Source organism: Desmodus rotundus, chromosome 11, assembly GCF_022682495.2.
Source record: "Desmodus rotundus isolate HL8 chromosome 11, HLdesRot8A.1, whole genome shotgun sequence".
Classification (NCBI taxonomy): domain Eukaryota; kingdom Metazoa; phylum Chordata; class Mammalia; order Chiroptera; family Phyllostomidae; genus Desmodus; species Desmodus rotundus.
This window is the reverse complement of record NC_071397.1, coordinates 33,859,619-33,875,638: the sequence shown is the minus strand read 5'-3', so window position 1 is coordinate 33,875,638 and position 16,020 is coordinate 33,859,619. Positions and strand designations below refer to the sequence as shown.

The 16,020-nt window shown below is 41.5% G+C and overlaps 1 protein-coding gene across 1 annotated transcript in view; it reads left to right on the top strand.

Moving 5' to 3' along the window:
- The window catches only part of IMPG1 (interphotoreceptor matrix proteoglycan 1), a 125,592-nt gene extending 111,416 nt beyond the window's left edge, over positions 1 to 14,176 (top strand). The window contains 3 exon segments of the mRNA XM_053914100.2: positions 5,899 to 6,082; positions 12,097 to 12,169; positions 13,894 to 14,176. Coding sequence (XP_053770075.1) covers positions 5,899 to 6,082; positions 12,097 to 12,169; positions 13,894 to 14,001 — 365 coding nt within the window. The 3' untranslated portion in view covers positions 14,002 to 14,176.
- Positions 14,177 to 16,020: the final 1,844 nt, after the last annotated feature.

The window sequence follows — 16,020 nt, the reverse complement described above, 5'->3', positions numbered from 1 at the left end:
GATTTTATCCCCTGAATCTCTGTTCCTACTTTTTTTTGCTATTGAGCGCCATCTAGTGCACACTAGGTTTCATTACTTTAAAGTGAAATAAATCGTTCCAGGAAGACCCAGCGGGCCCACAGCCCAGGTAAGTCCAAGTGAAACCTGGGTTGCAGGAACCTGGGCTGAAACCTGCTCTAGATCCGGACTGGTCAAGGGAGATGCTTCACTCCCTGGCCAACACTTAAGTGTTGAGTAGGAGATGATAAAAGGATAAAGAATGACAAAGAAATGAGACAGAATGATAAAAAGGCAGAAAAGCAATCAATACACAGCCTCAAGGATGTAGGGCAAGAGAGAGGGGGTAGGTATAAAGAAGTGGAGTTGGTAAATGCAGGCTTCAGAGCCTCAGAAGCCTTATTTTCAGGCCTGACAAGCTTGAGTGCTTTTGGGACCAGAAACAGGAGATTGGAAAAAGACAGTCCTTCACCATCAGGGACCTAAGACCTCCCTGAGTTTATGAACTTCTTGATGACCAGTACCATAATCTTTTAAGCTTTTACTGTAAAATGCAGGCAGGGACATCATTTGAATGTTTTTTTGATCATATGATAGACAGCTAAGAGACATACATACATTCTTCCTCAGTCAGCCAATTGGGAATACTTTTAAGGACCTGTGAAATGCATACAGAAGACACTATATAAGCTAATCCAAGGAGAAACTGATACAGAGAATGTGCTTACATTGGAAATCTCAGAATTATACAAATACTTCCAACCCCCAATCTCACCTACTTCAGGCCATGTTTATTGATGTCCCATTTGAACAACAGAAACAAATGTGGAGCCACTTTCTACAAGGAAACATTCTGCCTAATGAAGGTGTGGTGGCAGACAACAGCTTTGAGCTTTTGTTCAGTTGGAAGAGACTTTGTTTCAAAGGCAAGCATGGAAGTCTGGTGCGTAACCGATGTGGGGAGGGGAGATGTGGGCAGTGGCTGGGCCTCCGCCTCGTTGTCCCTCATCCCGTTAGCCCTTTGGAGCCCTGAATTGTCTCCTGGAAACCTCATATTTGAAAGCTATGAGAATGATGTCGAAAGCCAAACACTGTAAACAGTTACACTTACTAGCTACCATGGGCTTTAATTTTCTCACCTATGAAAATGAGGGTAGCAATGTCTACTTTGTGAATATTAGCAAAGACTTGTTTAAAGTGTCAAGCACAGTACCAAACCTAAAATGACCTTCAATAAATGTGAACTCCCTGTTTACACAGTAGTCCCCCTTACCCACGGTTTCTCTTCTTGTGGTTTCAGTTACCCACAGTTAACTGTGGTCTGAAAATATTAAGTGGAAGATTTCAGAAATAAACAATTTCTGTTTTAAATCTGCACCTTCCTGAGTAGCATGATGACATCTCAGGCTGTCCCAGGACGCGGATCTTCCTTTCATCCCCTGTGTCCTCGCCGCACATGCCCCCCCCATTCAGCCATGTAGTCACTCTCTCGATTATCATATTGGTTATGAGGCCACATTCACAAATTTGTATAAAGTATATTGTTGTAATTATTCCATTTTATTATTAGTTACTGTTGTTAGTCTCTTCCTGTGAAAAACTTATAAATTGTTCTTTATCATAGGTATGTATAGGAAAAAACATAGTGTATGTAAATTTCAGTACTATCAATGGCTTCAGGCATCCACTGGGGGTCTTGGAACATATTCCCCTCAGAAAAGGGGGGACTAATATATAAATAATTGTCATTGTGCTCCTGGTGAAGGTTCAGGATCTCTGGGCCACACCAGGGACAAGGGCTGAAAAGGAATGATACTGATGCCGTGGCTATGGCCAGAATCCGCAAAGGAAGTTAAAGACTGAGCCAGGGCCTCTGGCAGCGGGATGGACCTGGACCTTTCCCACCACTTGCAAATGAGCAGCTACTGACACCACTGGACTCTCTCAGGCCAAATGCCCTGGGCTGCCTCTATGGAGAGATGTCGAACTTGATCTGTAGAAGAGCTACCCTAATGGATTAAGGGGAAAAAATTACGTGATTTTGTCAGCAAGCAATTACAGTAAGCCCAGAGCATGCCTGCCCCTAACTATATGAGGTGTTTGGTGGGTGTAGTACAGGCCCACAGAAAAATCTTTTCATAGTGCCCACACACAAAAAATCTATTGAAAGGGGATTTAAGCAAATCCAGGAGGCTAGGGCAATTATAGACTAGTCTATACACAGTCACGAGAACTTCCCCTCCTCAAATCCACACACAACTTGATTATAACTTGAAAATATTTTTCTAGAAAATGGCATCCAATTGTTCTTTCTAACAGACTGTTGCTCTCACATCTCCTTGTCTTTCCACTTTCCAAGATACAGACCATGTTCAGAACAGCACATTTTAGGTCATTGCTACATAATGTTTACATTAGTAATATTGATCAAATCAAGAACAAAGAGTGGGAAGTTCAACCTAATGTGTTTTGTGCAAATTCCTGGGGATGTGTTCAGGGGGAGGCAAATGGCCGTGTGGCCTACACACGATGGTGTCCATCGTTCCAAGGAGAGACATCTTCAGGGATGAAAGAAAATGATAACATTAGGAAAGCTTACTTAAGAAATTCCTACTGGTTAAATGTTCACCAGCTATAAAGCCACTCTATTCTCTTACACAGTGCTTCCTCCCGGGAATCAGCTCATACCCAGGCCTCCGTCTTTGCCTAAAGCACAAGGTTATAGGTATTATTCAAAGAATGACATGTAAGAACAAAGGTCATCAATATGCCTAACAAAAATATCTTTTAAGGTGCAAAAGTGGAAGTAGTATGATTTGCTTCACAAATTGTTGTAAATAGGGTCTCTTCTGTTATGATTCTAATGAACTGCACTTAACCTTTATAGGCTATGGTCCAACAGCTCCCCCTGGGGGTTCTTTGCTTCCCTGCAACTCCTCACACAGTCCTCTGGGGGAGGGGGGTAGCAGTGAGAGAGGAGCTGAGCTCACACAGGCAAGATCTTGGCAGCGCTCCACTGAGTTTCAGCTTCCTTATCTGCGAAGTGAGCAAATTATCCAAGAAGGTCTCTGAATCACCTCCCAGCTCTAAAACTTTATCTAAAATTTAAAATCTTATGTATGGATAAAAAAATCTAAAGCAACTAGTTTGTTGAAGATTTTGAAAGGCCAAATTGATATTTGTTGAATAAATGAATCTTCCCTGAGTTCCTAGGAAGGGTACACGGCAAAAGAAAACTAAGCTCAGTGATTTTAAGTCTCCTACTTCTTGTCTGTAGAGGAGTCTTCAGTAAATAACATGGGAAAAGCAAATAATCAATAAATTATACCTGACTCAGGGTCCCCAGGTTTGGATAAAGTCGTTTCTCCAAACTTTATTGTATTTCGTTCAGCTTTACTGGTGCATAAATCATGCCTGGCTGGATTGAAAGAAATTACGGTGAAACAGCAACCATTTTTAAGGGGAAACTCATTTGATTATCGCACATCTCCGACCAGTCACCAGTACGGCAGAAGCCGTGCATTGCGGCGGTTCTCCCTGCCAGTGCAGGCTCCAGCAGAAGTAACACCTGCTTGGATTGAGTGTGGTTGACAGGGTAATAATATGGGTGTAATCATTTAGAGTTTTAATTTGAACATTTCACCTAAAATGTTACATGGTGTGCTTGAGTATGATATTGTTACGTTACAGAATTACATGCTTATGATTTCGTAACAGAAGATTTTGTAATAAAAAGAGGGCATCATTTGTGCCAGACTCTGTACCTATCTCCACTGCAGAGGGAACTGGAGCCTGAATCACCTGGGTTATCAGGGTCCCAGACAGTGACGAGGATGCCATAACATGGCTAGCTTTAGGAACTGTGAGGCGGGGAAAACCAGTTCATGTTAGCCAGGCCTGGTTATCCATAAAGTACCCTTGACCTGCAGAGAAATACAACTTCACATAGACTTCTAACAGGTCTACTCTGCTGAGAAACCCAAAATATGTTTTCCAGCACCAGCTCTTGCCTTCAGCTTGGGCTGGTCTCACACATCTCTTGCTCCTGCTTCTTCCACCACAAGGAGGTGCTAGGCTGGGGCAGTGAACATAGAGGTTCCTTGAAATTCTCCTCCCACAAGATGTCCCCCCAAGACCTATTTACAGAGCTTCTGTGGTCAGTAAATTTGGCAAAGCAGCTACATTCTCCAACTGAAGATTCACAATAGACATTAGCTTATTAAATGACCCTAAGATGTTTAAAAGCAAAAAGAAAAAGGGACAAGGTTGGAGGTTGGCAGTTGGAGAGGGAGATAAAAAAAACCTCATTCAGCTACTAAACATCTTTGTAGTATAAAAAAACTTACTAATCCCTGGTGAATTGGAGTTCTGCAAATGTTCCCCCTTGGGAAATACTAGACCAGATGATCACTGAAATTATCTTAATTTTGACAATTCTAAGTTCTATTTATATATCTTCTAAAGCACAGTACTGAGCATACCCCTCCCTTGCCCAAAATCCACTGCGGCACCCTCCTGCTTGTAAGTTCCAAATTCCTTAGCACAGCAATCAAGACCCACAAGAGTCTGGCTGTATCTAACTTATTCTCCAGTCTCAGCTCCCTTCCTTCCATCCAGAGTCTCTGCTCCTTCCAAACCGGGCTTCCCGGGCTCCACTGTCTCCTGACTATTGCTTTCTCACCTCTGGGTCCAGTTTAAACACCTTCTGCACACACAAATGCAACCCATTTGACTCAGTTCAAACACTCCCCCCATGGTGGTCTCTTCTCTAACCTATAGTTAGAGCTCTCTTTGAGGGGCTCTTATGCTGGACTAGGTACTGGGCTTCTTGTACTGCAGTATTCTGTACCTTCCCATAGGCTTCTTGGAAGAACAGCTGTATACATGGTTGCCTTGCCTGCACATATGTGTGTTTATGATAAATGGCCATGTAATCCAACAGGAAATCCTCCGAGGACAGAGAGAACAGTGGTCTCGGGGCCCCATCAGACTATCGCTCTGCCGTCAGCAGGGGGCACTCAGGCCGTTTGCCTGAGGCTTAGTGTGCTCAGCTTCCAAAAGACAGAGAAAGGCTGGCAGGAGCCTCGAGCCTCCCAGAACTAAATATTCGAAGATTCTCTTGAGTTTTAATCCACTTTATAAAGAATTTGAGACAATCCTACAGAAATAAGAATAGAGGGAAAGAGAAAAATTAGGGACAAAAAAAAACCAAACCCAAACCCAGACTAGAGGTCTATTTGAATTTTCATAAAGGAGAAAAAATTATTCCAAAAGAAAGAATCTCCAACATTAGGGCCTTAGGGATTAACATAAAAGACTAAGAGGAAGATACTTTTTAAATCTGAAAATTATCCTGAGTTCTCAAAATTGTCCACATAAATGACTACTATTTTAAAAGGTACACATGATCTGAAGTTTACATGTTTACAGCTCATCTCTGCAGAAAATACTTACTTCAAAGATTAACTAACAAACAAAACATCAGTTCTCAAATGCAGTGGTTATCAGAATGTGCTCTCCGGATCAGAGGCATCAGCACCACCTGGGGCCTCCTTGGAAACACACATTCTCAGTCCCCGTCCCAAACCTCTTGCATCAGAAACCCTGGGGATGAGGCCAGGAATCTGCGCGTTAACAAGGCCTCCAGGTGATGCCCATGCACAACAAAGTTTGTGCGTGATTATATTTGAAGCTAAATATGTTATCACCTGTGCCTATAAGCTCATTTGTCAAAGATACAGAGATGTGCGGTTCTCATCTCACTCCAATCTGTTATTACTACTGTACAGCCCCCTTCAAAATGGTGTGATAGCAAATAGAGTTGGTCTCTTGCCTTTGACATCTGCCAGTTCCACTGCTCAGGCCTCCATGCATTCATTAGCATCTGCCCGTCTCTTACAGCTGATCAAGCAGATGCCTGCAAATTCCTGGCCTGTGGTGAGTTTGCCCAGTGTGTAAAGAATGAGTGGACTGAGGAAGCCGAGTGTCGCTGCAGACTGGGGCACCTGGACCACCAGGAGGAACTGGGCCTCTGTGCCCCAGGAGAAGAATGTGAGGCCATCCAGGGAGAGGGAGCTCCATGCAGGTGAGTAGAGCACACTCACTTTAGAGACCCAAGTATGTGTCATTCGTACTTCTGAGAAATCTATCCCATTCATATGGTCCTTTAATGCTGTGGTTCTCAAATCGCAGTGTGCGCCAGCATCTCCTGGAAGAGGACTTGCTAAGGCACACACGCTGGGCTCTGCTGGGCCCTGTTCCTGACTCAGAGGGCTGAGGAGGCACTGGGAAGGCTGATACCGCTGGTGCAAAGGCCATACTTGAAGACCACTGCTTTAAGCCTTTCTACATTTCATTAAGACTAACAAGGAAAGAAAAAAGAAGCTGCGTCAGCTTTAAGGGAGAATTCCACCTGGCCCACTACTTCTATCAGTTTGTGTGTGTGAGACACTGGGTTTTTTCCCTATTTGCAGACACAATAGCTTTCACCGTAAGAAAATTGGAAAAATATAGAAAATTGTGAGAAAAAAGATTAAAGTCACCTTATCTGCTATTATCTTTTGGTGGACATGCCTATGTAAAATGTTTATATAGAATTTTCTAAAGCAAAATGGAATCAGCCTGGCTTCTTGTTTTGTAGTCAGTTTTTTTACATATGTCACTAAATACTCCCTCACGTCACTAAATATTTTCTGTGGCATCATTTGTGATGATTGCATGCTAGTCCATTCTATAGATGTGCTACGGTACGTTTAATCAATCCTTTCTGACAGAATGGTTAACAGAAGCTCTCTGCAGAGAGAAAAAGTTGTGATATAATTGGCTTCCTATTCATGAGTCAGATTTTAGGACATAGGTAGCCTTATGAACAGAGAACACAAATGCTTCTAATTCTTCTCCATGTCCTGTGACACCCAGAGAAGACCCACAGTGTGGACTCTGCCCTTGCAAGACTTCTGCGAGAGCCTGTCCCGCCTTTCCCCACTATGAGCTTCCAATCACACTGACATTTCCTCAGTACCAGTCACCTCAGGCCTATGTCTCTATTAGATCATCCTGGTTTGTTGCTGTTCTCTCACCCATTCCAGTGACCACGGTCCCTAATTTGCCACCCAGGGACTCGTGGCAATCTTCTTCCACAGTCAGTCAATGAGAAACAAGGAATTCAGACTTTTTCTTGATGAAGCATACCCGGTCCATTTGAAGTACTGACACTTTAAAAGACAACTATGCAATAGTTGTTAAAAAGCAATATTGTAGAGTCAAAGTGCAATTAAAAGTTTGGCTTCGCCCTGGCTGGTGTGTCTCAGTTGGTTGGAGCATCGTGCTGTACACTGAAAGGTCGCAGGTTCAAGTCCCAGTTGGGATACATGCCTGGGTTGCAGGTTTGGTCCCTGGTTGTAGGTTTGGTCCCCCGGTTGGGGCACGTATAAGGCAACTGATCAATGTTTCTCTCTCCCCCTCTCTCTCTCTCTATTCCCCTCTCTCTAAAATCAATAAGCATGTCCTCGGGTGAGGATAAAAAAAACTTTGACTTAGCAATTTACTAATCAAGTGACTTTGGATAAATTACTTCTCTAAATCTCAATTCCCTCCTTGGATAATGAGAGTAATAAAACCCACCTGCTGTGTCACCCCAAGGAGTATATGAAATTATGTTTATAAAGCATCTTTACAAAGAACACAGAGCACAGAGTGTCCCTTCAGGCAAGTGCGGGTTATGATGATGCTGTCAATGTTCTCCAAGTTAATCCCAATTAAAATCCCAACAGGATTCTTGATGAGATTTGACATTCTGGTTCTAAAGCTCCTCTAGAAATCAAAATGTACAACAGAGAAAATCTGAAAGTACAAATACGGGGAGGTTGCTCTGTCAGGTACAGTACATAAAATAATATTTGGGACAGTAAGGTGGACACAGAGATAGACAACAGATTAATAGAGCAAATACAAGCCCTAAATAGACCCTTTATATTAGGGAATTTATTTTAACAAGCATTTCAAATCAATAAGAAAAGTATGGCCTGGTCAATAATGGTTAAAGTAAAATTGGCCTTCCATTTAGAAAAAATCAAAATCAGTTTCTTACTACATCTAAATCAATTTTATATCAAAGATTCAAACCTAAAATCAAAACTATGAAAGTATAAGGAAAATATTTTTAAAGAATATTTATGTAGTCCCAGGCTGGAAAAAAGCCTTCCCTAATGAAGACACCAACCTTTAATGAAGAAAACATTAAAAAGAATTCCATAGGAGACAAAACATCCTTAAAAAATTACTGTATAAACAACAAGGTGAGAGGAAAATATTTACTACCTCTCTTATGTTTTAAAGGATGGACATCGAGCCCTGGCTGGGTGGCTCAGTTGGTTGGAGCACTGTCTTGCACACCAAAAGGTCTCAGGTTTGACCCCCAGTCAGAGCGCTCGCCCGGGTTACAGATTTGGTCCCCAGTCCATCGGGGCAGGTACGGGAGCAACAAATCAATGTTTCTCTCTCACATTTGATGTTTCTTTCTCTTTCTTCCTCTCTCTCTAAATTTAACGTATCTTTGGGTAAGGAGTAAAAAAATAATAACATTTAAAGGATGAACATCCATAACAATGAGTTTCTACGCATCAATAAGACAAATATCTTAGTACTAAAAATGAGCAAAGAAATACAGAGGTGCAATTCAAGGAAGAAATCTAAATGGCCAATGAAACAGGAAAAGATGCTCAATCTCACTATGATCAGGGAAATCCAAAAACAATATGACAATATAATTTATTACTGATGAGCTTGGCAAAAGAAGGTCAATAATACCCAGTGTGGTAACCTCGGGGAAAATTAGTTCTATCAAACATTGCTGCTAGGTGTGTAAACTGGAACAGCTTTTTTTGAAGAAATATTTGTTACTATACATAAAAATTTTAATTTGACTCTCATAATCTACTAGGCAATTATTCCTACAACAATAGTTGTACCTGTAGACTAAGATATGTGTACAAAAATGTTCACATCGTCACTGCTTTGGAAGGTGAGACAATTGTGCAGCCCATCTACCGGCGAATAATTGTCCATCCCGTGATGCACTAGTCATTATGGAATACAGCAATTAAAAGCAGTAACACAACTCCCTTGAAGCTGCCATAGGAAAAAGCCAAGACATTAAAAGAGGAAATGAATTGCAGGATAACAGAGCTTGTTTATGTAATAAATTAATAACAAAGCTATGTATTTGTAAGTATATCAAGTTCAACCGCATGGCATTGCTATTTTGTCGATAACAAATCATCACACATTGTATGATTCAAGCAAATATGTAACTAAAAGCACAGCAAATACATGGAATGAAAGAATCACTCAGCTGTGATTCCAGTGATCAGTGGAAAAGAGTGCAAATGGGGTCCAAGTTTTTTAATTATGAGAATATGTTTAGGTCTCACTTGTGTAATTTAAAAACAAGGGTGGGGTGGTGAGATTGGAAGAAAGGGTGGGTGAGCAAGGCCCTAGTAAGATGAGTAAGGAGAAGGGGACTGCATGTGGCTTTTATGAGATCATATATTCCGTTTTTCTTTTAATCAACCCTATTTGCTGTTTCAGATGGCTGTACAATTTGTAATTTTAAATATCCCTCTTCCTGAAGAAATACCACTGTAATGCTAGGTTGTCCTAAGCGAGATCGGTAGAGCAGGGCACGGCCGATCTGGAAGTGGACAACTCCTGTGGAGTTTCGCGGGGCTCTGCTCCCCGACCCGTGCCTGCCCCTGGGGGACAGTTACTATGAACTTCCAGTATTCAGACACACAGGAATAAGATGCTCCTTACAGCAACTCAATTTGACAAACATGTTTGAGCACCCATGTGCTAGTCACTGTGTCAGATGCTAGGCAGTGGATAAGAAGGAAGAAAGGAAGCGAGGGAGAGAGGAAGAAAGAAGAGAAAGATACTCAATTTCCTTTGGCAGGGGAAGGAAATCCTTACCATGAGGACAAACCCCATCACTCCATGAGCGGCTTCAGAAGGTCTGTCAGTGCAGAAGGCACCAGAGCACAGCGGTGCCGAGAGTCCCTGCTGGATCCCCACCACCTGCTCACCTCCCATCAGTCATTTCTGTTCCTCACAGATGCCATCGTTTACGTGACCCTGATGATTTACCCACATGAGGATCAGATGACAAATTAAGACCTAACCAACCATTGATTAAGATTAGAGGTTTTAAAGTTACTCCCAAGTTCAAATTTGAGCGCTACCCCTAACTAGTGAACTTGAGCAACATTTTCCCCCCTTTGAGCCTCAAATTTCTCATCTACATAATGGGGATAATAGGAATAAATGAGATGCTCCTCAGTGTAAACTCTCAGCTGCTGGTTGTTGTTGGAGCTGTTTGATAATCAACAAAAGGGAGCCCTGCGAGAGAAACTGAGGTTCCCTATTTGGTACTTAACCCTCAACTCAGAAGCAAACCAGGTAAGGACACTGGCGCTGTAACTCTAGAAGCAGCATTCTCTAAAGAATTGGGAATTGGCTGCATTTCTGTTATTCTACCTGATAGTGAAAAAAGAAATAGGGAAATTATATCGAGGGCCAGGGCCTCACTGAGATGAGTTCATTGGCGACCAAGGAGCATTTTCAATTGGCTCTGTTCTTTGTCAATCTACTACTGTCCAGTCATTAGTGTTCACTATACTTTCACCTTTATTTTTCCTCCCATTCTTTTTCTCCATTCAGTATTCATGAATATACTCGATAAATTTTTCATTTCCCTGAATTTTGGTGTTCTATACACAGATCCACTTGCACTAGGAACTTACTTGGCAAAATTCCCCTAATAATAAACAAAATTTTCATATTCAAAGGTTCCATTTTTGGCTTAATGACTTACACTCTTACTAATCACAGTTGTCATCATACATACACAGAAAACGCAAATCTAGATCTAAGAGAGTAAATTATTTGTGACTTTTCCTCTTCAGATCTAAACATTTTTGCTTTGTCCTTTCATAAGCCTGATGTGTTCTTTGTGACATTATTTATAATGATGGTACCAAGCGATACACAGGAAGAGCTTTTAATGACATGAAAGTACTTGTTCTTTTTACTACAGTGTGATTGCAGGCTTATTCATGTTACACCTCAGACATGAGATGGGGTCTGGGTGCCCATGTTTGCCCCTCGCAACTGTTCCTCACTCTGTGCGGAGCGCTTTCACACCGGGTTAGAGGAGGGGAGCCAAGGCGGGGGTGGGGGAGGTTTAATATCGTCCAACCCGGTTTTTCAAACTTCATCTGATCAACAGTTTAAGCAATCTCTTTGGGCAACTCGGTTTTCTGGAAATACATGGTCAGGCTCAAAGCTCCTCTCCCTCCCCATGGTCGGTGCACTGGGGGCGGAGGGCTCTCCTTGTCTCACCGGGTCCTTTGCAAAGTTTCTCCCCCATATTCTCCTCACCTGTGTTCTGACCTCAGCATCTGCCTGTGCCCTGGTAGTCTCAAACCCTCCAAATTGCTCAACCAGAACAAGCTGGACCAAAAATGTTGCCTTAACTGGTGGTAGGAGGAACCAGAAACTTGTTACTCAACTTCCTAAAACTGTACCTCTCTTCTGCCTTCTTCCCATCAAGCCCTGGGGCCAAGATAAGATTTTCCCTCCTTACTATAGTGATGCCCACCTCCCCCTTTTCCCTGAAGTTATGGTCATCAGTAATTATGTAACATGTATATAGAAAAGTTTGGAATGATACACATCAAATTTTAGAATAATTTTACTTTGAAATTGGATGAATAAAATGTTATCACAGAGTTGTTTTTCAGAAACCACAACTCAGAACTTGACTTTAAAAATAACTTCTTGCAAGATGAATTTATCATTCATCTTTCGCATAAGCTTTGTTCAATCCTTCTGAGACTATTGCCTAAGAAACAGTAAGCCACTGGCAGGCGAAACCCCAGGGGATGCAGGAAGCACACTTCCTCCAACTCTAGCAAAGGCACTGGAAAAACATGCTGTCCGTTCTTACTTATCATAATAATTTTCAAGCTAAAAGAGTAGGGAGTTGTAGTTGCTGTTAGTGTCCATAAGCCGGTAAAAGAGCATCACATTTCTGCTCAGCAGGTTATCAGAGAGCTCTCCGAATCAAGTTCACAAAACTAGTGTCAAAAGGGTTAAACATCAGCAAAATAACAGGGTAAACTCACAGTTTTAAATATTGATTTTAATTACTGAATCTTCAAGGACATTTAAAATATTTCTGGACCTGTCTCTTGTTTTAAACAGAGATAAGTAAAAGCACTTTTCCTTTCTTTGCCAGGATTTTAAATTTAGTATGTTAAGGGGGGAAATGGCACTTTATGGTGCGCTAAGGGTAGAGAAGGCTGGCATTAAGTGAAATGTGGAGACAAAACAAAAAATAATAAACAATCCAAGTATTTTATAATATTCTTAACTGTTTCTCATAAAATATCAATGTACTTCAACATGGTTGAAATTTTCATAAAGATAATTTATTTCCTAGAACTGAATCGTTTTAAGCTTATTCTTGTAAAATATCTTCTTTTGATGTCAAATAATCAGTTAAAGTAAACATATGTAGAAAAGTGTGTAGAAATAACTTGTGAACAATGAGTAACTTCAAAAATTCCTAAAAGTTCATCTTCAGATAAGTGTTCCTTCCAGTAGCCTACATACCATTTTAAATTACAGATCCACTCAACTTTTTTGCTAAAAAGTTATTATTTTACAAAAGGAAAATAACTTACCTATAAGCAGGTAAAATATAGCCTACACTGAGCTTTTTCAAAAAGATTTTTGAGGAAATATCGTAGGTAATTTTAGCCTGAAATTACCTAGTTTCCAAACTTACACCAAGTCTTTGATGGTAAAAATGAGTAAACATCAACCGGTGTCCCCACTACCAGAAATCTACCGTGTCGGCGGAAGCAGGTCACAGCTTGCCCTTGCATCGAGTCAGTACAGTCAATGTGCAATCAAGAAGATACCGAGGCAGTCGCACCAAATGCTGATGCTAATGTCATGGGTCCAAGTACACCCTGGGAACAGTGCGAGCCACTCAGACTTCCTGGGACAAAGAGGTCAGAAAGCCAGAGAAAGTTCAGACTCAAGCCATAAAATGACAGTGGAACACAGGGTCTGACATTAACAAAGTGGCCAGGACGGAGCAAACACCAACGAAGTGCTGAGGTGCCAGGCCGAATTAAGAACCACAATTCAAATGAAGAAGCAACACGTGATAATAATTTCTGCAGTGGTCGCAAGGGGACATGATGCCTTTCATTTACCAGCTATGTGCTACCCTTGCTTCAAGAGATGGATGGCAGAGAGAAAGGAGGAGCTTATACCCTTTGCAACAGCATGGATGGAACTAGAAAGCATTATGCTAAGTGAAATAAGCCAGACGGTGAGGGACACATACCATATGATCTCACCTTTAACTGGAACATAATCAACAGAAGAAAAAAGCAAACAAAATATAACCAGAGACATTGAAGTTAAGAAGAATGTAACAACAGCCAGGGGGGAATGGGGAGGGGACAGTGGGGAGAGGGGATTACTATGAAGGACACATGGACAAAATCAAGGGGGAGGGTGGAGGTGGGGTGGAGGGATGGGGAGAAAAGGCAGACAACTGTAATTGAATAACAATAAAAATTTTTAAAAAAGAGATGTATGGCTCAGTCTGAGAGTCTCAATACGTTTAAGAAGAGATGAAATATATTTCTAGGAGGTTAAAAAGTTAGGAATATGTGGGGGGTGCATCTTCAACCTTTCAAAAAAGGTATCCTAAATGGCAAGCATATTCTCTCATCCATCAGCAAAGGTAATTTGGGAATGAATCTTTGATTTGACCTTGGATGGCATTTCTTAAGCTCTTAAAATTATCTTCTCTTCCAGGTAACCAGGAAAAGAAATTCTGAATTACTGACTGTAGGATATGAAGAATTTAACCATCAAGATTGTGGAAGGAAGTTAAAAACTGAAAATGTACATATTATCATTTAATCTATCTCAAGAGAGATGGATTGCTTTCTCAAGGAAAATTGTATCCACTCTGTCAACATTCTGAAAACTTAGGCGGGCATCTTCACAGGTGTTCAGAAGCCAGGCATACAGTCAACACTGAAAACCAGCACGCTACTGTGTTTCAAATAGAGAAGCCCACAAGATGACAGATACATTCTGAAGGAAAAGATGCTTATTTATCAAAACCTAAAACACAATCAATGAAACCTTTCAGCTACTCTCGGGTCATAGTGAAGGTAACAGTAAGCCAGGTTTGCTTCCATGTGCCCTTAAAATAATAATCATAGATCATTTACAAGTGCAACTTGCTGGGGGTTTTTTTGGGGGGGTGGTGAGCAATACATCAGGAAGCAAAGCTCTTCATATGTTAGAATGTCCATGAAAGTTGACCACTTGTGCAAGGAGATGCCGGTTTCTAAATGCATGGATGCATACAGTATATAAACACTGGTGAGGGTATATATGCTCCACACTTCAGTGTGTGTAACTAACACACACACACACAACTTCAGTTCTTAGGCACATCAGTTTTATAAGAAATTACTGTTTATGTGGTAGATTGTTTTGATGCCAATTATTTCTGACTTTTTAAAAGAAAAAGTTACTGGGCTTCAGATATACACACCATTGAAAATCTTTTCTTGTTACTGCATAAAGCTACTTAAAGGACTACACTACACTGGGGGCTCAGGGGGGTAAGGCTGTACTTTGTGACACAGGCAATTCCTCTTTCCCTCACAGATGAACTATGCCTTCCTATAACCCATTCACTTCATCACGCTGACCCCGGTGTGTGCTCAGGCGGACTGGCATCAGGGTAATCTGGTTCAGCCAGTTTTTAATGTGCTACTTAATGAAAAATTAATTCCTCTGTATCTTTTTCAAATATTCCACTACCAAACATACTTGTTGCAAAATCTTATTTTCAATAAAATATGAGCACCATATATCCATTGATTTCTAATAAAGTGGGTCAACATTTTAACTGTAAACTTTAAAAACAAAACAAAATGTTTCCCAATAATGGAGACAATCTTTAGGGAAGGGGTATTTGCTCCTGGTTACAAATCCTTGAAAACTCACATTCATCTCACAAATGCCTAAATTTCATCCCTATTCCCACCCCAATCCTCCCCAAAAGTGAGGAGTGATGATATCTGACAAGGACTTCAACTCGTGATGACAAAGAAGTGCCTCAAAGCAAAGAATGACAGCAAAAGATGTACCTACACCCATATCCCTGGAAGTTTCCAGAGGAAAACATGCTTGTTAGAACTCTGCATGATAAGTTGACCAAAAGCTCGCGAAAAAAGTTGCATCAAACAAGAAAATGAAAACCTAATACTCTCATCTCCCATAATGTGCCCTCCCACTCTCTACAATTCAGTTGTGTTCTAGCTACTGCAGAGAAGGTAGTTTTTGGTGGGGAAAGAGAAATAGGTAAACCCTCCATTTCCTGTGGAGGAGCAACTGCCTCTCACCCTTTGCATCACCCACTTTCTAGACTGGTCTTTTCAAACCAGCCAGAGAAGAGCTGCTGAGGTTAGATGGCCCGAGTCTCTCCGCACTCTCAGAAGACCCATCTGGATCATGGTAGGTTCCAGACAGGAGGAATAAAGTACCTAAGCTGTATTTGAAGGACTCTTCTTTCGGTCCCCAGTTTTTACAGCCTGTGTCACCTCACAGGTAGATGGCTGGGGAAAGGGAGCCCAGAGTTAGTTTTTCTCTAATCTAGGCAAATGAGTAGTTGTGACTCATATACCTGCTTGTTTCCTGGATGAAAAACCCAGTGGACTTTGAGCTCAGTTATCTGGGTCCCTTGCCCCTTCCTACAGCTGCCGAGCACAGGGTTTCCAGCTCCAGTGACTGTGTGAAGCTTCAGAATCCCAGACCTCTCGAACTTACGCCATCTGAAACATGGGGCAGCACGTGCAACATTTACAGCTTTTTACAATGTGTAACTCCCTGTAACTGGATTAAAAGCCCAAGAGGCAAGAG